General features: G+C 40.1%; 1 protein-coding gene across 1 annotated transcript in view; it reads left to right on the top strand.

Annotated features, from left to right (window-relative positions):
- The first annotated feature begins 243 nt into the window (after nucleotides 1-243).
- ZFAND4 (zinc finger AN1-type containing 4) overlaps nucleotides 244-25,230 on the top strand; it is a 57,018-nt gene continuing 32,031 nt past the window's right edge. Inside the window, exons 1-5 of the mRNA XM_044659149.1 lie at nucleotides 244-1,223; nucleotides 9,906-10,206; nucleotides 17,730-17,805; nucleotides 19,747-19,814; nucleotides 24,938-25,124. Coding sequence (XP_044515084.1) covers nucleotides 9,945-10,206; nucleotides 17,730-17,805; nucleotides 19,747-19,814; nucleotides 24,938-25,124 — 593 coding nt within the window. The 5' untranslated portion in view covers nucleotides 244-1,223; nucleotides 9,906-9,944. The remainder of the gene's footprint in view (nucleotides 1,224-9,905; nucleotides 10,207-17,729; nucleotides 17,806-19,746; nucleotides 19,815-24,937; nucleotides 25,125-25,230) is intronic.

The raw sequence follows: 25,230 nt of genomic DNA, 5'->3' as shown, positions 1-25,230 counted from the left end.
ATAGAGGAGCCAATTAACTCTACAAGGAAAACAGACTGGCCTCAGCCAGCTAGTAATTAGTGCCTTTTCATTATGTCTTAGTTAAATCTGGGTCTTTTTTGTTGTTGTTGTTTTTGTTGTTTTTTTTTTTTAAACCCTTGTACTTCGGTGTATTGTCTCATAGGTGGAAGATTGGTAAGGGTGGGCAATGGGGGTCAAGTGACTTGCCCAGGGTCACACAGCTGGGAAGTGGCTGAGGCCGGTTTGAACCTAAGACCTCCTGTCTCTAGGCCTGACTCTCAATCCACTGAGCTACCCAGCTGCCCCCAAATCTGGGGTTTTTTAAAAGCAGGTTAGGATGATTCTATACATCTTGCCAGGAAATGCTATGAAAAGCTTGGCGCACCCTTTTAGCCCTGTTTTGTTTGGATCGGGCAGCGAAGGTTTTCTTTGTGGTTTCCTGAGAGTCTTTTTTTTAAACTTGTTGTTTGGGAAGGTGCTTGGCAACATCATTTATTTCGGCTTCAGCGAGACCCATTTTCCAAGTCCTCAGAAGTGATGGGTCTTTGCTCTAATTTTTTTTTTTTCCTTTTGGGGCTGAGTAGCTTTCTCAGGGACGGCTGAGTGCCCCAATACTTAAAGCTTCGTCCTGGAGAGAAAAAGCCCCGAGCTAGCCTCGGGTACACCCCGTTTAGTGCAGTCTCAGTGGCTTTGGTCCTTTCTGCCTCCCCAGCACGGGGAGGGGCCCGCAGGGCGGGGTTACAGCTACTGACCTTCAACCCTTATGGCCTTTGACCTCAGGGCGAGAGACGCCCGGTCAGGTGCCCTCTGTTGTTAGTAATGAAGGGTCAACATCCGGGCCTCTCGTAACCGACAACAGCCTCCGAGGTAGAATGGAGGCTCCGCCCCTCGAGCAACCGCCTGCGCTGGTCGCCGAAGCCCCTCCCCAGCGCGGTGCTGATTGGACGATCGTGTGAGCACGGGCCTGCGATTGGTAAGGGATGTCACAAAGGGGGTAGGTGGGAGCGGGGAGTGGGCTGGAGAGTTGGCCTGGCCGGTCCCCCCTCCGGCTCCGCTCCGGGAGCGAAACCGAGAGCTGAGTGTCCGAGGGGCTGCCTCCGCCGGGGGGCCGGGCTGAATGGGGCCGGCGACTAAACCCGGGGAGCAGGTGGCCCCAGGCTGTCTCGCCGCCTCTCCCTTTTGAGGAGGAGACGAGTCCTGGGCGCCGCGGCGGGTCTGCGCAGGTGAGCGCCCCCTCCCCCCCTCTACCTCTCCGTCCTGGTTCGGCTCCGCCCTCCCCGGGGCGCCTCGGTTCGGCCGTAGGGGCCGGGGAGCCGGTCAGTCGCCTGCCCCGGCCCCCGCCGCGCATGCGCGAGCCAAGCCACGCCCCCAGTCCTGACGCCTGGGGGCCCTCGAGCCCCGCCTCATTCTACGGACCAGCCCTCGGAGGCCGGACCGAGCCGGTGTTAGCCCAGCAATCCTCTTTCATAGGTGGGGAGCCCCGAGAGTGTCTCCCCAGACAGGGTCCGCCGCGTGGCTGGTCTTACAAACTGCGAGACGGCAGAACCCCCTCCGGGCATCGTTTTATGGTGATCAATTTACAGACAGGCAAACTGAGGCGTCGGACCCCTGGCAGTTGCTTTCCAACATCCCTCCGTTGGCACCTCTCCCCGCCTGGGGATCAATCTGATAGGGTTCCTACCCAGTCTCGGATCCCTCACTGACAGTCTCCGGTCGCGTTTCCCAAACTAAGCACCCCACCCCATGTTCACTTTCCTCCCCCGCCGGGATTGTGAGCCCCCCTCAGGCGGGTACTTTGTGGGGGTTCCTCCTTGTAGATGCAAGTCTCCTGCTGGCAGGGGCTCTGTCGGCCTCTTTACTCCCTTCTGTGCCAGCCCGAGTGTGGTGCGGAGTGCTCCACTAAGCAGGGGGTCAGAGGCTGAACCGAAGGAGGCACTTCATGGCCTGGTCATGTCTCTGCTGATGTATCGTCCCTTCCTCCCCCAAGAACACCTGCTTCTGAGGTGGAGAGGGTGGGGAGCAGGCCAGAGCACCCCCATTTGTTTCTAGGGCGTTAGGATGCCCAGCCATTGGGCTATGGTGGTGCCCTTGTTTGCCCCCATTTGACTAATGAGGAAACCCCTGTCAGGTCCTCCAGCTAGTGCGCTTTGGAGCTAGAATTCCAACCTAGATCTGATTCTGAGTGGAATCCTTTTTCTGCTGCATAGTGCTTTCCTTGAGTGGCTAAGAAAAAACCTTCCTTGCTGATGGGGGATGCTGTAGGAGCAATTTGTTTGAATGATCTCACCTCTATTCTCAAGCTATTCTACAGAGACTTAATGGGTTTCTTCCAGGCTTAAGAAAGGGGCTTCATTGGCCTCAATAAAGAAAATAAGAATAAAAGTAGCCCTGAATAAGAACAACAAAAACTTATCCCTTGAAGATTCTTTTTTTTTCTCATTTTTTAAGTCTGACAGAGAAGGTGCTCTGATATTTTAAACTAACTTAAAAGGTCCATTTTGGGAATTTGAAGAATTTATGGTTCTCCTGAAATCTTTAAGGTAGTCAAGAGAAAAGTCTAAGGTTAAGACTGAAGCTGTAAGGACCAGTAGATGAAATTCATATATCCAAAAGAAAATCATTAACAGAAATGGTTTACATGGAGAATAATGGTTGACTATTTTCCATCCTGCTTAAATGTTGGCTTAAGACTTCAAATCTTAAGATCATAGAACTGGACGGACACCCAGTGACTAGATGGTCCAAAACTCTCACTTTACAAATGAGGAAACAGGTGTAGGGAAATTTGGTGACTTCCCAAGATCACTCAGGGCATAAGAGAAGTAAGATTTGAACCAGATCCATCCTCTCAGCTCCATACCCAGCATTCTTTTCCGTGTACTACACTTTATTTTGCTGTTGCTGATTACTGTTTTGACCATTAGAATGAGTAATGGTTAGAGAAATGTGAGAAAATATTCTTTGGGAGTATTTACAAACAGGGTGAAGTAATGGATATTGTTAGTGTGAAATCGTATGCTATGAGTGTGTTTCAAATCCACTTTCACTCAGATTCTCCTTTTATAGCTCTTTTGTTTCATAAAGCTTTAGATTGAATCCTAGGGATTGATGGTTATCATTCAGCTATTTCTGTGATGAGTTTACAAAGGGTACAATAATGATAGCTCATATTTAGAAAGCATTCACAACCTTCCTGCGAGGTAGGATAGGACAGTTATGTTCCATGACATGGTGGATGGAATACTAGAACTGCAAGCAAGCAGACCCTTAGTGTGACCATCAACAAATTACCTGACTGCTCATTTTGCCCATCTGGAAGATGTAGCTGTTAATAACTGTAAGAGCTACCTCACGAGGTTGTTGGGAGTTCTAGGCTACAGATTAGGAAATGTTACATTTTATCTGTTATAATTGTTAGTCCCTTCATTTTACAAACAAGGACTCTGAAGCTCCAGGGTTGTGACTTGTACATTGCTCCAAAGCTAGTGGATGTCAGAGCCAGACTTTGAACCCACCACTCTCCTGATTCCAAGTTTAGTGTTCCCAGGAAGATTCCAAGTCAGATACTTATCACCTGTATGACCTCAGGCAAACCCTGTTTGCCTCAGTTTCCTCATCTATAAAATGCACCTGAGAAGGAAATGATGAACCACTCTAGTATCTCTGCCAAGAAAACCCCATGTGGAGTCGAGAAGTCAGACACAACTGAAACAAAGGAACCCAACAGTGCTCATGAATTAATTAAGTGTAGATAAAGCTTCTATATGCAAAAGGATATTCTGTAATGCAAGTTTGTTGTAAGTGCCCAAAAAGTGCTATAAACAAATTCTGAAAGAATTTAGTGTCAAGAGAGGAAATTCTTGGCTAACTTGAACAGAAATTTTCACCGACTTGTGAGTCTTGTTGGATAGGTGGAATTTTTACAACCAGTGAAGATCCTGGAAGGCTTTTTAGACAGTGATAATTTAGGATGGGGTTGTGTTCCAGTTTATGCTTTGGAACATTGAATATTTTTTCCATAGAGTGTTACAAATGGTAGCCAAACCTAGGCCAGTCCAGAAGAACTGCTGCTCCTTTTTGTACTATAGTACATAGTACTATAGGCCCCAGCTCCCATTCTTCCATGGGAGAATATGTTTCGATTTAGGACATTTTTTCTCTCATCCTTTGGTTGGGATTATGGGCTCTGTTGGAACCATCAGCTGTTTGACTCTCACAGGAACTCTGCCCTTTTGTATAGTTTTGATGAATTTATCATAATCAAATGTTTGTATTTAAACTTTTGAAGCTGAGGGTTATGAGAGTTCTCAAATATTCAAGCTCTAGCTATAAAAACAATTGGATGATTTGGGATTATAGTCAGCTTTGGGATTAGTTAGGCCCTTGGTTTCTCCCTTCCCTTTCAAAGCTTTATGTTTGGCTTAGGCTGTTAACAGTCATCTGTACCCCAAGTGGGTATGATCAGTCTCTCTAGATTTGCTAGGAAAAATATCAAGGTAATCATTAGTTTATTGCTATTTCACACTCTCTAATTCTGGAGGAGGACTGCCTGTTACACCAATCAGGAGATAGTCTTGACCTCCACCAGCATCTCCTGTTAAACATTCTTTTCATAACTCTCTCAAAGCCATGAAGATAGGCAATTGGAGCCAAGTTGTTGCCAGGCATCACAGCTCAGGGGACTTGGATGTCAGGTCACCTCAGGGATCAAGTCACCAGTTAATCATTAAAGGAGGAAACCAACAGTTAGCTTTGTCCACATCTTTCTGTAAGAAGTTTTGGGTTTGATTTTTAAGTTAAAAGTCCTGGTAAATAAATTTGTTTTTACACTCTTTAAGCAGTTTTTAATTGCTAAGGCATGCTTGATTACCTGGACCAGAGTGAACTGGTTGTATACAGATAGATTTCCTGTGTAAATCCAGCCAGCTACTTTTCCCAGAATTTCCTATCCAGCCCCCAAGCTTCCCCAACAATTACTTCTGTCAGAAGATACAAAGGATATACAACAAACCTGAGTTCATTTATTTTGTCATTATCCAAAGTCGGCTTCAACATGGCATCCCCCTGGTGCAACAAGACCTGAAGACTGCAGAACCCCCTTCACTCTCCAGAAGGCTTGTTTTTCTTAAGTGCCTTCCTCAGGCATTTGTGACTATGCCCCCTTCCCTCACCACTTAACTCCTCTTCCTCATGAATCCATCTCTGGCGTTGTGCTTGGGCACTGAGCCCAGACACTCTTATAGTTCCTTCACTACTTCTCTTGTCCCTCTTGTTCCTGCTTCAGCTCTTCCCTGCTCCATCCCATCTTATATTTGGTATTTTCACCACCTTGATTGAGTGCCCACTGAATGTATGTAGCATCAAGAAGTAAGAGAAACAAGTCCTATTCCCAGAGAGCTTCAAGCCATCTGGAGTCAATAAAACACTGCGTCAATAACTGAAATCCTTATTAGAGCTCCCCAGGGGTAGAAGAAAGCTACTGCAGCGGAGACACTTAACTTCAGGCCTGACAACCAGGGAAGGTTTTGTGAAGGCACAGCTTTTGAGTTTCACCTTGAAAGCTGGATTGGTTTGCACCAAGCAGAGGTGAGAGGGGAAGGAATTAGATAGAGGAATGTGGGCAAAAACATGGAAACGAGGGGGTGACTGGGTGTCTCAGTGGATTGAGAGTTAGGTCTATAGACAGGAGGTCCCAGGTTCCAATTTGGTCTCAGATACTTCTTATCTTTGTGAGCCTGGAGAAGGCACTTAACCCCTATTGCCCAGCCCTTATTACTCTTCTGCCTTGGAATCAATACACAGTCTTGATTCTAAAACAGAAGATAAGGGTTTAAAAAAAAAAAGGGAACTCAAGAGTTTGTATGATGTTTGCAAAGAGGCAGTAAGCGGGTGGCACAGTAGATAAAGTGCTCAATTGGAGTCAAGAAGACTTGAATTAAATCCACAACCACTTACTAACTGTGTGGCCCTGGGCAAGTCACTTAACCCTGTTTGCCTCAAAAAATTTTAATTTAAAAAATTTGTTTTTAATGAGATAATATAGTATAAAGAGAAAGTATAAGAAGTATGATATACCTCTTACTGGAATACTTGGTTGGGAAAAACATAAAAAAAGTATACTAATGGCTCTGAATAATAAATATTTTTATATTGAATCAGTCTAAGGTAGATGCCTAGGAATAGTAGGAAGGATTAAAGAAGAAAGTTTCATGATGATGATGATGATGACAGGACATCTCTGAAGACTCCATTTTGCTTCTATTTGAAAGGTCATCTTCCCCCTTCTTCCCTTTTGATTGTCTAGAAGTCTCGGTTTTATATCCTTTAATAGCATCAAGAAAAGGACTAAGCTCCAACCAGAATCAAAATTAAAGGAACCCAGACCCAGCAAAACTTTACAGGATTATACTATAGGTCTCAATCCAGAATCTAGCAGAACACAGTCCACAAAGTGGCCCTGTTTTTCTTACTAAGAAATGGTCCTTAAAAAAAATACATAATACTTCTATAATGATCCTATATCTACTTGACTAATTAGCATATTCTGAAAAGAAACATTGTTTTCAGAATCACTTGTGAAAATGAATCATCCTAAAAATGTACTTTTGCCAGTTAAAGTTCACCAGTTAGTAGAAAAAACCCTAGTGATTCTGTCAAAATAGATTTAAACTTAAAGAGAGGAGTTTCAAAATGTTATTCCATTTGTCAGGAATGTAAAGTATATATAGTAAGGAGTCAAAATGAAAACACTGTAGTAGAAAGGGGCCACACTGGAGGGACCCTGAGGAATGTGCTTGGGCTTTATAAGTTTTAAGCCTGAGGAATGGCATTAACAGAACAATTCATTCAGAAAATAAATATGGCATTATTATGTAGAGGATTTAACTGAAGACAGATCAGTTAGGAATTATTGACAATGATCCAAATGAGAATGAATAGACTCTTGGAATAACTTCCTGCTGGGCACTTCCCCTTCGGACCCCTTCCTCTCCATTTTTCATTTAGGTGCCAGAATTGTCTTCATAGGACACATTCCCCTAGTCACAAAACTTCAATGGCTCCTCATTGCCCATGGGATAAAATAAGAATTTAGCCTAGTTATAATATATCATTTCAGCTTTTTCTTTAATCCCTTTTATTGTACATCTCAACCAAACTGGACTACTTCCTTTTTATTCTTTTGTCTTCCTCAGTTTATTCCCACAGAATATCCCCCACACCTAGAACTCCCTCCTGCTCTATTTGAATTTGAAATCCTTCACTTCTTAAGGTACTCAACCTCCCTTCCAGCCTCATCTCTACTCAGTCATTCACAACCTCCACAGGCAACCTTCCCTCCCTTTCTCTGAAAACTATGATCAAATCACCATTACTGTTTTTGTAAAGAGTGTATTAATGGGTTACTCTCTTCCACTCACCATCTTTGTGACTGCAGACCATAACTTTCTCTCTCCTGTCCACTCCCCCCCCCCCAAATATATATCCCATTTTTGCATTTGTACAATGTGCTTGGCACATAAGTGTTTAATGCTTATTCATTAAAGGCAGTTAAGTGATGCAGTAGATAAGAGTGCTGAGTCTGGAGTCAGGAAGGCCTGAGTTCAAATGAAACCTCAGATTTCTTTTTTTCTGTAACCCTGGGCAAGTCATTTAATCACTGGCTGGCTACTTAGTTTCTTATACTGTAAAAAGGAGATGTCATGGCACTTATCTCCCAAGGTTGTTGTGAAGATTAAATGAGATAATATTTGTAAAGTCCTTAGCACAGTGCCAAAAATAGGCAAGTAAATACGAAATGCTTTTAGTCCTCCCTTCAATGTGTACGTGTATTTGCTTATAAATTCTTTGAAGGTAGATGCTGTTGTTTTTCATATTTGTTTCTCTGGTGTGTCTACCTTGGTGCCTTACATATAATAGGTCTTCAATAAACTGCTTAGAACGGAATAGAGAGCAAACTAGAATTTCAACAGGAGAAAGGAGAAAGGGATTTCAGATGTAGTCAAAGACTTAGCTACCTGTGAGAGTTGCTAGAGAGAGCTGGCAGTGATAAAATCACAAAGTATTCAAGTTGGCCATCCAGTCCAGGATTCAAAATCCTTCTTCAGCATATCCAACAAGAGATTGATTGCCTTGATTTTGCTCTTGGGTTTTGTTCAGGGGGTCCATTGCCTTGAGGTGGGCTTTCGAACTTTAGACTCCTTGGCTGGAGATTTCCTGATATCACACTTTATATTGTTTTCCTTCAAACCATCACTCAGTGCTCCTTCTGAGACCAGACTGAATAACCCAAATCTCCTACATGTCAGCCCTGCAGATGTTTGAAGAAAGGAGTTACCATGTTCCCCATCAAGCCTTTTCTCCAGATTAAACATGCCCCATTTCTTTCTGGATCCTCCCTTCCTTCCCAAGATGTACTGTCTGGAATAGAACACAGTGTGACTGACTGGAGAAAGTGTTATTGGTATTCACAGAATTTGGGAAGCATGAGGGAGAGCAAGTTTTAGAGGAAATGTTGAATTTGAACGTTTTTTCAGTAATATGGCCAAAGCTCCTCTTGAAGCTGTTGCCTCTGCTTGACATTAGAGATTCTTCATTACTTCTTTTCTGAGTTTTTGTCAGTGGCTTTGTACCTCTTGGTTCTTGAACTACATAAGTAATTGCTCCTTTATTATCTCTTGGGTTGAGACCCTCTTATCATGTCTAGTAGAGCCAAGGTTCTCTGTTGGGACCATAGCTCTTCTCCCTTTATATTCATTTTGTTTGTGAGTTCAACCATTCTGGGGTTTTGTCCTACTACTTAGAGATTATAGATCTCTTAGATGTCCTTAGTTTTCTGTGGCACATTACTTACTGTGGTCATTCTATCTAGAATGGAATATTCTGCCCTACAGACTAGGTTCAAAGCCGTGTAGGGAGTCTTTGACCCCTGCTCTTCCCTTGCCCAATTCCTAGGAAAGAGGATTATGGGATTTAGAGCTGGGGCATGACTTTAGATATCACTTAATCCAATCCTCCCACTTTACAGATATAGAAATAGGCTCAGCAAGATTAGGACCACCTGCCAAAGGTCACATAGGTCTGGACTCCAAAACTAGCACTTCGTATACCATCCTATTTCCTTTTCCTTAATATTGCTTGGATTTTATAGAATTCAACTCAAGAAACATTAAGCAGCCTACTTTTTGTAAGGGATGGCAATACAAAAAATGAAAGATTATTCCTGACCCTCAGAGATTCTCAGAAATCAGTGAATCGGGATCAAAAGAGCTAGATGAAATCTTGGATCCAGTCAGGCCTACTCTCTCATTTTACAGAAGAAACTGAATCTGTAAAGAAGAAGGAAGGGACTTGGCAAAGTTTACAGTCAGTGTTTGGGTTGTTCTTTTGACATTGAAACTCTGCTCTCTCCCTCACATCTTGCTAGTTCCAACATCCTCCTTTGCCCCCCAAATCCTAGTCATGTCCTGACATGCCTGGATTTTGAGAACCTCATTGGCTTCCTTGAATTCCAGCCCCACCAGTTTTGGAGAAAAGGGCATTATCTGATTCATGAACACTCAGCTTATAGTTTCCTTGGGCACATAAATAACCTGTACCCCCATGTGACTCTCCCCCCTTCTCACTACTGCTATGGCAGCCCCGCTCCCTCTGCTTCCGGGACTCTTGCCCATTCTTTCAGCCTCTCTGTATTTCTTTCTCTGCTTCTAGTCCACAGAATCCAGAGGGACTTGGGGTCCTGTTCTTATATGGTTCTAGAAACCAGCCTAATCATCATTTCTTCAGCAAGTGGTACAGCTAGTGGGTTTGGGGATGTCCAGAAAGTGAGTGTGGGCCAGAGGCTCAGCAGTGCTCTCAGGAGGGGCTTGGCTTGAGCTAGGACTGATACCGTTATTCTTATGTTTTAGGTGCAGAACTCAAAACATGACCAACAAGATATATAGCCAATGTTCAGAGCTAATTTGGCTAGAACTGGAATACAATTGTCTACAGCATATCCACAAGGAATCGGAAAAGTCAATCTAATGGCTAACAAGAAAGAACCTCCGTTCTTTAATGAAGATAACGTGGGACCATTTTACTACAAACTTCCTTTCTACGAGACTATGGAGCTCTTCATTGAGACACTGACGGGAACGTGCTTTGAGTTGAGGGTTTCACCTTTTGAAACTGTCATCTCTGTGAAAGCTAAAATTCAAAGATTAGAAGGTAGTCGTATTCTTAATTCTTACTACTAAGTGTGATGGAAATTCAATTTATGCTCTTAGTGTAGGCTATTGCTACTGAAGTGGAGTGATGGCTGGATAAGGAGGCAAACCTGGCCTGGGGTTTAATCTGTGGAGGAAGATTCTAGAGGGGAGGCTTTTTCCACCAGTGAGGATCAGCAGATTTTCTGTGACTTGGAGTCTAACAGCTACCTGGGACCCTAAGGGGTTATGTGCCTTGCCCAGGATCACAGCCAGTGTGACCCCAGGGATTCCATACTCCAAGGCCATTTTGTCTGTTCTCTCATTTTGCTTTTCATCTTTGAAATGACCCCAAAATAAATGACTTTATTTCCCCATTTTATTACCCCACAATAAATAGCTTGTTTATGAATTTAGAAAAAATTATTTCTATGACTCCCAGTTAAGTTGTTGGGTTATTTTACATGCAGATAGACTTAGAATTATAGCTGAGAAAAGTTGTGGCTTTCCAAAACATTTTCCCAAAATTCTAGGGCCATATTATTTACAACTGCTCACTTACATTTTATGTGTTGGGGACAGTCATTAGACCCTGACCTTTTTTTTTTTTTCCAGTTTCTAGCTTTTGTATATGCCTTCTAAGTTCCCATCACATTTCTCTTGATGCTATGTGCTTCTGAAAAGGACATAAGAATCCTTGGTTTTCTTTTCAGATTAGTGGGGTCAGCTTCATCAGTGACTTCCTTGCTCCTTCTCTGGATGTGTGTATAGCTGGCTTTGGCTCTGTAGTGAAGGGGTAATCATCTCCCTCCTTCTCTGCCAGAGGTCAGGGACTCCTTGGAGAAGGTTTTCAATGCCTTTTCCTCTGATACCTTAGCAGAGAGAGGTGGAATGAATCTGGGCTTCCTCTAGACCTGGGTTGGCAAACCTATGGCACTCAGAGCCCTCTCTGTGGGCACACGCACTGTTGCCCTTGCCCCAGTACAGTTTGCCAGAGTTTGTTACTAGCAAGCTATCAGGGCCTGGCTGCTCCCCTTCCCATCTCCACTCATGCCTGAGGGCATTTCTCACTTCAACTGCCCCACTACCCAGCAGCCAATGGGAGTACTTCCTCCCTCCCCTGTCTGGGGTAAGGCAGGGGCTCACATGCAACATGAGGGTTGCAATTTGGGCACTCAGTCTCTAAAAATCACTGCTCTAGGCAATAGAATCTGATTTTGATAGTTGCAGTATGAGAACCTTTTGTTCTTTATTAGGATCTGAAGGCATAATTCTGTAAGAATCCTGTTCTGCTTTTAGGTTTCTGTGATATCTTTTGTCATATCTCTGTCCCCTCTTCTTCATTTACAGAAATAGTTCAGGCCTTCCCACTTCTTGTTAGACTATTGCTATATGCTTCTAATTGCACTCCCTGCTTCATGTCTCTTCCCAGTCCATCCCATTAATGCTTCTTTCCTTCCGTCTTTCATTTCTTCTCCTTCCTTCCTTCTTTCTGTCCTCTTTTCTGTATGTTCTTCCTTCTCTCTCTCTTTCCTTCCATCTATCCTTTACCATCTGCTAAAATTATTTTTCCGAAACTTAAGTCTAACCATGATCACTTCTCTATTCAGTAAACTCCATGGTTCCCTAGTATCTCTAGGATCAACTATAAAGTCCTGCATATTTAGCACTTAAAACCCTTCATAACCATCCTCCCTTTCCAGTTTCCTTAAACTCTACTCCTCTCCTAAACTCTCCAATCTGAACCTGCTTCCTGTCCCTCACATGCAGTGCTTAATTTCCCATCTCCCTGCCTTTCCATTGATTGTCCCTCTTTGGTTGAAATACTTTCCTTTTTCTCTTCTGTCTCTTAGTTTTCTTGGCTTTCTTTTTAAGGCTCACCTCTAATCCCACTCTCTGCAGGGGACAGTTAGGCAGCACATTGGTTAGAGAATTGGCCCTGAAACCAGAAAAATATGAGTTCAGAGCCTGATTTATGAGCTGTGTGACTTTTGGGCTAAATCAGTTAATCTCCATTTGCCTCAGTTTCTTTAACTGTAAAATGGGAATTAAAAATAGTACCTACCTCCCCCAAGGGCTGTTTTGAGGATCAAATGAAAAGATATTTGTAAAGCACTTGGCACAGTGTCTGGCACATAGTAGTGTTATATAAATGTTAACTATTATTATTCCTATTAAATGAGAGTGGCAGGCACATAGGTTTTGCTCATTTCCTTCCTTCCTTCCCTAATCCCCAGCTACTATTGATTTCCCCTCTTGAAATTATCTTCCATCTTCTCTGTATGTATCCTCTACATAACCTAGTCGTTTTCATTTTTGTTACTCCAATAGAACATGAACCCCTTGAGGACAAGGGATTCTTTTTGCCTTTCTCTGTATTACTGTACTTAGTACAGTGCCTGGCTCATAATGAATATTTAATGATCTTTGTTGACTTTCTAACTTGTCCCTTAGAATCTCTCTCATAAGCCAGTTTACAGGATAAATTGCATGTAAATAATCAGACAGTTGCCTACGTAAATCCAACAGACTTTGCAAATGTGAAACTGAAGTTTGGTTGAGTACACAGAAACTCCACACCACAGACTTTTAAAGCAACTGGCAGATCCAGTAATTGGACCCTTCCCTGTTGTTTGGGCAGTTGTAACATCTCCACCTCATTTTGAACAAGGGACTCATCATAACTTGGCTACCCTGTTCCTTAACTCCATTGTTCACAGTGACCTTGTACCTGCTCACTTCCTCTATTCATCATTCCACCCCCCACTCCACAGCCTTGGCCTGGTCAGAGAAAAATAGGAATTATATTTAGTGTGGGTATGAGTATTAGTGGGGAAGATGTAGCAGGGTTAGCAGGTACTTCACGCCCATTCATGCCTCTGAATCAATGAAGGACTTCTCTTACCTCAAAGTTCCTGGAGCTGTTGATGAGGATAACACTGGCATGAATAGTTCTCAGCTGAGAAAGTTTGGGTTGAGTTGGGAGAAGAGGACTGGTCAGAACCTCACCGGGCTTATTACGTGAACCACTGAGTGGCAAGTTACTCTTGTCTAATCCAACCGCTCCCCTGAAACCTAACACTATATTCTTGGACCCTAAAACTTTTAACTATGCTTCTTTTCAGCCCTTTTCTTGAATCTTCTTATAATAACTGGTTTTGATCCTTTTCCCAGCCCTGATTTCATTGCCCTCAGTATGGTTCTTTTCTAGCTAATCTAATAAACCAGTTTGGGGCATTCATATTTTGTCCTGTGTACCTGAATTCATTTCTTAGAGTAGGAAGAGTTTATATTGAACCATTGACTCTGATCTCCTGTGGTATTCTGTCTTTATTTTCTTAAAATTAGTTTATAGCTGTGGAAGCTATTATGGAACTCCAACTGAGATTCTTATTTTCAAAGTATCAAATGACTTAATTTTTATAACTTATCTAAAACTATAAGGTCTTCTTTTGATTTCATGTATGAGTGATTTAGTGTAGGCAAGTATACTTTTCTGGGTTGGTTCTGTATAGCTGTAAGCAGGGCTGTATTTCTACTAAAGACTTTTTGGAGATCTAATTGATGTATTCTGTTGTCTTCATGGAGGAAAAGATTTTAAATGGCCTATGATGAGAAAGTGGGCTCCAAAGTGGGGCACAGGCAGAAAATTTTGGAATATAAGTGTTTATGTTTTATTTAAAAATCACAAAAACATCAAGCATATATTCTGTTACTGGATACACTCAATTTGTATGTGATGCAGTCATGGGTTATCTATAATGTGGCAGGTAACTGGATAGAAGGGAAGGAGGGAGTTCCACAGGGCAAAGTGCCCTTATTCATTCCCTTTTAGCTTATGATGTTCCTAGTTAAATAGATTCTGTTACCAAGTTTCAGCTAAACTAAACTTCATAAGATAGAAAAAGTAGCATACAGCTTCCTTGCTGATGCTCAAACAAGTCTCCCTCTGTGGGCTCTAGGCACTTTCTCTAACTGCTCCTCATATCTCCCTCCTCCTATCTGCCTTTTGGCTTCCTTTAAACCTTAGCTAAAATTTACCTTCTGTAGACATCTTTTCTGATCCCTCTTAATACTAGTACTTTTTTCTCTGTTGATTTTTGTCCATTTTATCCTGTCTATAGCTTGTTTATGGTTTCCCCTCATTAGAGTATGATCTCTTTGAGGACAGGGACTTTGCATCCCCAGCACTTTGCACAGTACAAGATAATTAATAAATGTTTATCAGTTAATATTAATAAAAGGAGCATAAGCAACCAGCAAAAAAAAGGCAGAGCTGACATTCTATTCCTAGTACAATCCGGAAGTAAAAAACAGTGATCTAATCAGAGTTGAGAAGTCAAAACTATCAGGAATAGTGTTTGAGATATGGATTTACATCCAATATACCTAATAATAAATAAATCTCACCATCAATATATTGATATAAGATATTAACAATGTGAAATTCTTACAATTATCAAGGCATCTAAAAAAAACAAGCTTTTGTTGCCAACAAAGGCATGAATGTCATGTTCACACACTTTAACAACTTTGAAGCAGAATGCTTTTACCAACTTCTTTAAAAATCATCAGAAAAGTTTCAAGAAATTTTGAACCTGTTTGTTAAAAAACATAAAAAATGCATTGCCGCGCAGCTAGTTTTCAAGAATAACAGGTTGTCATAAAGGAATATGAAAATTTACTAGTCCTCTTTCAAGAAAAACCTTTGCATAATCTATAGACAGTATTAAGAAAATGATTATTATAATTTAGCAAATAAATTTAGCCAGCAATGCAGTTCTCCCATTTGGAACTATGTTTGTTATCTTTTTTAATGTGATAGCCATTAAAATTATCTTTAAATTACTGTTTCACAAAGTGTTCAGCCAAGATTTTAAAAAATAATCAAGCCGATTGATGACACATGTTAAAGCCAGTGGAAATGCGTGTCAGCTGGGGGTTGGGGTTTGGGGATGTGAAGGGGGAAAGTAAGAACATGAATCATGTAACCATGGAAAATTTTTCTAAAAATAATCAAGCCTATCAAACTGCATTGGTGTCACTAAAATATCATTTAGTAATAGTTTAATAATTCTAACAAAAGTAAAAAGGTGTTTTGTACCTTACCACTAGTAAACAAAATGAGAAATGTTTTTTTTTGAAACTTGTTTATTTCGTCTTCATCCCAGCCTTTTAAAATTTTTGTGTTTTATAATTAATGTTAGTGTTTTGTAATTAATATGTTGATGTGTTGTAAATATAGTATGTAAATTGAGGCACGGACTGTATGGAACCTAAGTCTCTTCCCTCAAAGGAGAGCTACGCCCTGGACCGCTGTAAGCACAGACTTTGCCTAAGACTTCTGTCCCCCTTTCTCTGAAGAGGTATCAAGTGCCTATAACATTAAAACAGTCCTTATTAAGCAAGGCCATAATGTGCATGGGAACAAATTGGTTTAGTACCAAGAAGCTCAAGTATAGCTGGCCAGCACTTATTTTTATAATTCTTAATGAAAAGGAGGCAGGAAAGGGCTGATTCAGGGAGTTACCTGGTGTGGTATGGATGAGAGTTCTCCAGGTACAAGAGGGAAGAAAGATATCTCTGGTACATATTTTTAGCACAAGACAGTAAGATAATAGTATAAAGAGACTTATTCTGAAGATTTTAACAATATAATGACCCACTGAGTTTTACGGCTATATACATATAAACCATAGCTGAGACGCAATAAACTAAAACAGAGAGAGAGTCTAGAACCAGAGATAACAAATAAGGGACTATACAAAGTACAATGACTTTAGTTCTTGTGAGAGCTGGCTGGTGGGAGAGCCAATACCTGTCAGCCAGGCTGTAATTGTCAAAGACAGTCAGTTTCTTCAAATCACATTTGAGTCAGTCTTACACATTCTCATCACCCACATTGTTCATCAACTTTAGCATATCTAGATGGTTATCTGGGTAATTTGCACAAGAATGCTGCATAATTAATGAATAAATGGACATAGTTTGAGGTGCTCTGGAATTTTTTTACTGTTAGAGGATTTTGATCAAAAAGGTTTAGAGGTAGAGTAAACCTAAAATCATAACCTAAAATAGGGACTTTACCCATGATTCACCTTCTTTACTCAGTGGGAGGTGAAAACCTCGAAGCAAATGAGATGCTCATGACATGTTAAACATCCCAGGGCAAATCTCCCTCAAATTTTAGCTTCTGAGGAGGTTCCAAGGAGGGAAAGTCCCTCACTTATTGTGCCTATGCTGATTGGCCAGTTGCAGAATTCCAGTCCATGTCCTTCTAGTAACCCATAGACATCAGTATAGCAATCTATATGGCAGCCCACATCATAAGTAATTAGAAAGGTGTTTTTCTTTGCTAATAAACTGATTTTAATTTTTCATGATTGTTAAGGTTAGGGTTAGAAACACAATGTAATTTTATTGCTACAGGATTTAATTCAGCAAACAGTAGATGATCTTAGATTTTCTTATATTTTATCTATTCAATAGTTCCACACCTGATAAATGGAACTTGAAGCAGTATAGAACTGTATAAGATAGACCTATAGACTCTGAATACTTAGACTTAAATCAAAGTATTGGGCTGATTCATAGTTGAAGTTTGAAAATATTTTGCTCAGATTTTTTCCTATTAGTAGTCTTTAAAAATATTAGTTAATATTTTAATTAGTTTACTTTGTGCCCCTTTGAATTAAACTAAATTTTTATCTAGAACAAAAGAGACCCCCAACATAATAATATCCATTTTTATCCAGAGATTAGAATTCCCATAACTTTAACCATCTGGAACACAATCTAAAAATCTTTAAGTAGGCTAAAAAGGCTTCTGAGAAGCTGAAACAATTAAATCCAGGATACTTTCTTAGCGGAGTATAAGAACTCTGAACCTGGGAGTCAGGAAACCTGGTCTTGAGTCCCTCCATCTATACTTACTAACCCAGTATCCATAAGCAGTTGGTCATTAATCTTTTTGAGTCAGCTTCCTCATTTATGAAGTACAGGCAATACTTCATGTACTCCCAATATTCCCATTGTTTGGGGGAATATGCTTCTGCACTTGAAGCAGGATACGGATATATTAGTTGTTGTGGGAGAACTCATCAGAACATTTTGTCTTTATACCCAGTTTTAAGGTTGACACTCTAGTTTTTCAGAAAGGGACAAGGGAATATTGCTATATTACCTACATGTAAAAAAGGGGTAGGCAAGGGATAGCTAAGTGAAGTAGCACAGTGGCTAGAGCTCAAGGACCTGGGTTCAAATGTGACTTCAGACAAGTCCTTGCTATGTAACTCTGGGCAAGTCACTTAACCCTGATGGCCTAGCCCTTGCTATTCTTCTGTTTTAGAATTGATACTAAGATAGAAGGGAAGGGCTTCTTAAGAGCAGTGGAAGAGGGGAGTATAGACAATATAAAAATCATTTTTTAAATAAAAGAAAATACAAAGTGTTTAAAATGTTGTCCATAATGTAAAATTACTTTCTAACCTACTATTTTGGAAGTGCTTTTGAATTATTAACACATTTTGGTTTTCTCCTTTTAAGGCATTCCTATCTGCCAGCAACATTTAATTTGGAATAACATGGAGCTTGAAGATGATTATTGCTTAAATGATTATAAGTGAGTATACACAGTTTTAAAAAATTCTGATGATATTGAAGAGTAATCACATTGATGCCAGTTTTTTCCTTACTGCTTTAATTACACCTCATGTTGCCCCCCCACCCCCCACCCCAACCACTCTGGCAGCCTTTTTATAGAACTTCACAATTCCTCTAGGATCAGATCCATATTTCTCACCCTAAAGTGACTTGAGTCCTTTGCTTGAGGTACATCTTCTTTTACTCTTCTGTCCAATCTTTGCATTTCACTTTTGTAAAACTACTTAACTGCTCTTTTTGCAAGCTCACCCTACCTTTAAAATTTCGCACATTCCCACTGTTGGTGAAAGTATGAACTGATAAAACTATTCTGGAGTGTAATATGGAACCGTACCCAAAGGGCCATAAGACAATGCATATCCCTTGACCCCAGCAATACCACTAGTGGGTCTGTATCCCAAAGACATCAGAGATAGAGGAAAGGGGCCTATTTGTGCAAGAATATTTGTTGCAGTTCTTTGTGGTAGGAAAGAATTGGAAACTGGGGATGGGGGTGGGATGCACTGCATCGATTAGAGAATGGCTAAACAAGCTGAGCTGTAATGGAAAACTGTTGCACCATAAGAAATGATGAACAGGAGGAGCTCAGAAAAACCTGGAAAGACTTACATGAACTGATACAAAATGAAGTGAGCAGAACCAGAACAGAGTATACAGTAACAAAAACAATCAACTATGAAGCACTAAACCATTATCAACAAGGCAAGATTCCAATATAACCCCAAGGGACTCATGATCTAAAACCCCTATCCACAGCCAAAGAAGGAACCATTGGAGTCTGAGTGCAGATCAAAGCACACCATCCTGTGCTTTATTTATTGTATATGTGATTCATGTCTTCAGTCACAACATGGAAAATATGGAAATACATAATGAATGAAAGCCCTCGTGGAAACCTATGTTATACTCTCTACCACCTCAGGGAGGGAAGGAGAGAATCTGAATTGCAAAATGTCAGAAAACAATTGTCAAAAATTGTTTCTACATTAAACAATTACATGTTTTTAAACTTCATGCATTCTCTCCTAATGTTAAATGAGGGAGTAGAAGTAGGCCTTGTCTAAAGTCTCTTACACCTCTAAATCTATGATGCTTTTATTTTCTAGAAATTTGAATGCAATGACTTCCTGTCTCTAAGTGGTCAAATTGCTTCCCTTTTGTCATAGTCAAAAGATAATAAAACTTCACAAAACCTTTCAGTCTTTGATACTTAATGCTGTTTCTTTTTCCTTTTTTTTTTTTTTTAAACAACAAATTTCCACATAAGTTTTTCAGGTTATATGATTCCAATTGTCTCCCTCCTGGGAAAGCATTTCAAACTGGAATATATATTATCACATAAAACATAATTGCATCTTAATACTGTTTCAAAGAAAAGACTCCCATTGCCTTTCCCCCTGAAGAAGCACTAAGGATTTGTAAATAATCTACATACTTAAAAGACTACATAACAGAATGAATCTTGGTGTCAGGAAGATTGTGGTTCTGGTCTGTGACTTATGATGATTGTGACCCCTTTTCCTCCAGCCTTGTAGTTACCTAACCTGCTCTCTGAGCTCTCTAAGCTTAGTGTCTCTAAGATTCTTAAGTTGCAAAGCAGGTACTGACTGACTTGCATTGATAGAGGAAGCTTTCTCACCAAGAGTTCCCTATGCCAAATGAAATCCCAGGTCAGCCCAAGTAAATTACTGAAGGGCTTGAGTTGGTGTTCAAGCAGTTGAATGTATGGCCTTTTCATTTTTTAACTTAAAACTGGCCTTATAAATCCAAATTTCTTAAACATAGGCACTCTCTACAGCCAACTAGCATATTATGTGAATTTTGAGCAGTAAATATATTTTGGTGATGTGTTATTTTCTTCTGTTTTTTTTTTTGTTGTTGTTGTTTTTTTTATCTACAGCATTTCAGAAGGTTGTACCTTGAAATTGGTATTAGCTATGCGTGGTGGACCAATAAACACTAGAAGAGGTAGGCATATAAAGCACAACTGGAATATGCAATTTTTTTAATGTTTAGTTTTCACAAAATTTCAGCTAGGACATGATCTCTGTCTTTCTAGCCTAAATTGTTGGATATGTTCTACCATTGACCATCCAGCTCTTGAAGAGTTCTAGTAAGAAGGAAGCCCCTGATTCCTAAGGCACTACATCCCACTTTGGGGTAGCTCTAATTATTAAGAAGCCTATCCTTGAATGATGCTTAAGTTGGCCTCTTTGCATCTTCCACCCACTGGTCCTTGTTCGAACTTCTGAGGTCAAGCAAAACAAGCCTCAAACCCCTTTCTTATGATAGACCCTTGGCTGTAATAGGGAAAGTAGGAAAATGGGAGTGTGGGGGAGGGAGGAATTGGTTGTGTATTGAATGAGCCAGTTTAAGTGCTATGTGATAGGCCTAGTTCAAGCTCTCTAATGGGAGTTGGAGATGCAAAACTGGAAGTCAAGGGAGAGAAGTTATCATCTCTCCAGTATGTCATGCGCACACACACACATATACGCACACAGACACAGCTAGGATGGGATACTGGGCTTAGTGTCAAAATGACCTGAGTTCTAGCTTCAGACATTGATTTGTGACCCTGGGTAAATCACTTAATTTCTGTTTCCCTCAGTTTTCTCAAATAGAGATAATAGCACCTACCTTCCCAGGGTATCAGTTATCAGTATTAAATATCATTATCAGTATCAAATGAGATCATAATTATAAAGTGATTGCATGGTACTTGGCACATAGTAGGCACTTAATAAATGTCTGCTTCTTTCCTTCCTATATATCTTGTTCATATAAAGTTGTTTTGTCTCCTCCCCATAAGTTTATAAACTCTTTATGTTAGAAGAAAAAGAACTGAGCAAATCTGATTTTATTATGAGAGCTACAGTTCACAAAAGTCAGGGTCCGCAGACACACCCGGAATGGTCTGAAACTTTGAGTCTTACAATTTAGAGATATTTATAGCATAAAGTGAAAGTCATGGGCAATGACACAATAAAAACCCTTAGGTTGTTCTCCTGGGCTGTCTCCAACCCAACCCCTCTTTCCCTCCTCCTTCAGATATGGAAAGGTTAATGACTTAGTTGCATCACTGAAGGGCAAGATTCCTTTCTATTTTTTGCCACAATTCTGAGAGTATACAGCTTAGGATCAAAAAGTACACAGAGAATCTTTAGTTACTAACACAGAACACTTTATGATTATTTCTTGATTATTCTTACTGATTATTATCTCATACACAGTTATTCAATCAATCTAATAATAAGCTGTCTCTTACTACAAATTACACAGTTACCACTTAACAAAGTGATTAAAAGCTACTTAATTAAATTTCTTCTTATATTTGAGACCAGGCTTTTGCCTTTTTTCTTTAGCACAAAGCCTGGCACTTAGTAATCACTTAATAGATGCTTGTGAACTTGACTTTGTTGACTTATCTCTTGTCTTCAATTTCTTTATCTTTAAAATGAGGAATTTATACTAGTGACTTCTAAAGTTCCTCCTAGCTCTAAATCTTCTATCCTGTGAACATTTTCATAATTATAATCCTGAACTAATGAAAAAACAAGGTACTTTTTGAAATATCAAATTAATGTTGTGGATATTCTCTCTGGCTTCCGGTGACTTAATAAGGATAAGCATTGCAGCAGGCAGTTAAAAATTGTTCATAAGGAATTGATGCAGAGTGAAATGAGCAGAACCAGGAGAACATTGTACACAGAAAGTAAAATATTGTGGAATAATCCATTGTAATGGACTTTGCTACTAGTAGCAATGTGACAAGCTAGGACACTCCTGAAGGACTTATGGGAAAGAATGTTAACCACATTGAAAGAACTGTGGGAGTAGAAACGCAAAAGCAAAACATATGACATCACTTATCACATGTCTGTATGGGTATGTGATTTGGGGTTTAGGCTTTAAAAAATCTCTGTAGCAAAAATGAATAATATGGAAATAGGTATCAAGTGATAACATTTGTACAACCCAATGGAATTGCTTTTTGGCTCTGGGAGCAGAGAGGGAAAGAAAATGAATCATGGAAACATGGAAAATATTTAAAAATAAAAAAATTTTAAAATTGTTCATATGGAATGTTTTCTGAGATTCAAAATCAAAACTCAAATCTCCCATATATATTGAATCAGACCTTAGTCCAATCATATACTTCACAGGAAACTTGGCTGAGTATAAAAGTTGTCCATAGATAACCATAGATGATCTCTGCAACAGAGCTAGGGACAAATTATTGCATGAGGATTGAAGATTGCCTCATGAAGGGTGGAGAGGCTTCTGACGAATGTTGGACCACTAGTGTGGTGTTAGGGGGAGAATTGTGGGGTTTGGTTGGTTGTTGATTTTGTCAATGAAATGATGAAATTCTGCTCTTGAAAGATGAAAGTAAAAGATATATATACGCTAGATAAGATTGTTTATCCTGTTTTGAAAGTTGTATTTGTGCCATCTGCTTTTCACATTGTAATGATTCCTGCTATGTCTACCCCACCCCGATAAAACCACCCTTGTAACAAGCAAAAATATTTTTGCATCAAAGCAATAAATGAATTTATGGGATACATGCCATCTCAGAAATATATGTAGTGCCTTTCAAATGTAATTATCCCTTCAGTTATCATACATTTGAAAGATTATAATTACCATCCTGTTGGTTATTGGTGATGTTATCCATAAATAATGCTAAATCTAGACATTTTGAATTTCTTAAAATAATTATTACATCTGTTAAGTTTTATTTGTTGTGTGTATATTGTATTTGATAGTTTTTTGAAGATGGATTTTTTTTTTCCAGTGTGCACATAAGGTACCTGGGCCCTTTCAGAGAGTTGGAAAAGGAGTCTCAAAAATCTCTTCACCTGGGGACAGATAGATGCTTCAATGGACAGAGATCCAGGCCTAGAGACAGGGTCCTGGGTTCAAATCTGGCCTCAGATACTTCCTAGCTGTGTGACCCTGGGCAAGTCACTTAACCTCCACTGCCTAACCTTTACCTCTCTTCTGCCTTGGAACTAATACACAGTATTGATTCGGAGATAGAAAGTATGGGTTAAAAAAATCTATTTGCTTATATTTAAATAATTTAATGGATTTATCTTATTAGATTTTTTTAGAGTATAAAATCTTATATATGGACTGCCAAGTAGAGCTATATGTAAGTTAGGCTTGTGACAATAACTGTTACCCATGGTTCTAGTCACCCTGTGAGGGTTACTGTTCAGGTGCTGGAAGTTCCATTTACCTGTAATGTTCACAAATCTCTTTTAAAGTCTTAGTCACAGCACTTTGCAACATTCTGTAAAGACTTATTAGTAAGCATTGCAGATTTTGCTAGCATGACTCCCAGAGGATGCTAACAGCTAGCAAGGAGAATAGGTGCTGACATTACATATGCTTTCTCCTGGGATCACATGTGTAGGAAATCAGAGGGCCCCTCCACTGAATAAACTGAACTTATTCACCCTTGTGTAAATCCTTCTCATCCTGTACCTTGTTAGGAGGCTCTTTGCCTTTGGGGCTTTCTGTGCTGTTTCTCTATTGCAATAGATGAGATCCATTTGTCTTTCCTTGTTAGGGCTGGGGAAGTAGCTTCCAAGGAGGCTAGTGGTGCCAAGTGGCGTTGTGGTAATTAATCCCCACAGTCACATACAAGAGTTATACTTCTGATATTTAGAATTAGAATAATGCCCAGGAGAAGGTATAGAGCCCAGCAGCATCTCTGGAAATTGTGTTGATTTTTCTAAAAGGAAATCAATGCCATCTGGGTGAAATCTAGTAGTTTTAACACTTTTTGCCAATGCATGAGAGCAAGAATTCTAACACTGGTCCTTTTGCAACACAAAGTAGTCCTATTGGTGCTGTCCTTTGAGGGAATGCTAAGATCCTCACATAAAATTCCAGACTGGGTAAGCCAAGAAGGCCCATAAACAAAAGCTCTCCTCAGTGCTACTCCAGTTCTAGCTTTTAGGTTATAGAATTCAGAGAAATAATTAATCTTTTTGTTTTTAAACCTTTACCTTCTGTCTTAGAATCAATACTGTGTATTGGTTTTAAGGTAGAAAGTGGCAAGGACTAGGCAATGGGGATCAAGTGATTTGCTCAGGGTCACACAGCAAGGAAGTGTCTGAGGCCAGATTTGAACCCAGGACCTCCAGTCTATAGGCCTGGCTCTCAATCCACCGAGCCACCCAGCTGCCCCTGAAATATTTAATCTTTTATAAGACTTGGGGAAGGCAGTACAGTTTGTGACTTGTTTTAACCAGTTTGAAACTACCAGTGGCTTAAGATCTTGGGAATAGACTGTTTGGTTGTTGCTTTGGTATTGAGAAGGTCTCTAAGACTTCCTCCCACACTAAAACCAAACCCTGATAAATATTCCTGTGTATAACTCATAGTTGCCTCCACCACACCATGCCAATCTGTTTTTTCTGCATCATGAATCCTAAGGCCTCATAGCTAGTATTTACTAGGATATTGGATACTCACTGAAAATAACTTAGAAGAATTAGAGTATTGACTATTTATTACATTTCTGCTTCATTTGCTTTAAATAGTACTCCAATATAATTAATCTTCTCACTTATATAGCTGCTTTCTGCCAGGCTCTCTAAGAAAGTAAGCCAAAGGTCATAGGTTTGTTGCTTCTTCTAATTCTGTATATCTATTTCCCAATATAATATACCTGGTGTGTTACATGTTGCTTTTTACTGGCTGGGGTTTAGTTCCAGTGACAGGGTCAGAGAAAAAGGCACGATTATCAAAAATATCATCTGTACTGTTCTTATCAAGCACTTTGTAATGGATGCTGCACTGACATGATGAGACCTGTTCTATCTGGAGATATGACCAGTGGAACCCGAGAACTGGAAATGTTTTACTCTACCTTTCATATGGATGGAATGTAGAGAATGGTTGTATTAACTGCCAAAATGCCATAAATTTTCTTAGAGAAAAGTGTTACCTATGTAGTAAGTACAAAGAGTCATAAGTCCGAGAGAACTTCTTGTCAGGTCCTGTGAGCATAACTGAGATACTTTAAGCCAAAGAGAAATTGAGAACCTGTTTATCATTCTTTTTTCCCTTTGTAGTTCCAATGGAAGACCCTCTTAGGGAAATGGCTGAATACATGGACTCCAGTCGAGATGAGGTCTGGGAAAAGGCCTCATGCAACAAACAAGTCACCTTTTTGGTGTACCGAGAAGGAGATCAGTTGAATTTCTTCCGTGTAGTAGATAGGGGAGATGGCACTTTAACACCATTATCTGAATCCTTAAGGTAAAATGGGCTTGAATCTCTCTGCCTGCTTCATTCAGAAAGGGGGAAGTTAGCAGAACATTAAGTAATATGATAAACTTTTTAAATTTACTGAAATTTATCCAGA

This window comes from Gracilinanus agilis, chromosome 2 (genome assembly GCF_016433145.1).
Source record: "Gracilinanus agilis isolate LMUSP501 chromosome 2, AgileGrace, whole genome shotgun sequence".
NCBI classification, from domain to species: Eukaryota; Metazoa; Chordata; class Mammalia; order Didelphimorphia; family Didelphidae; genus Gracilinanus; species Gracilinanus agilis.
Note: the sequence above shows the minus strand (reverse complement) of the source record. Positions and strands in the feature narration are given on the sequence as shown.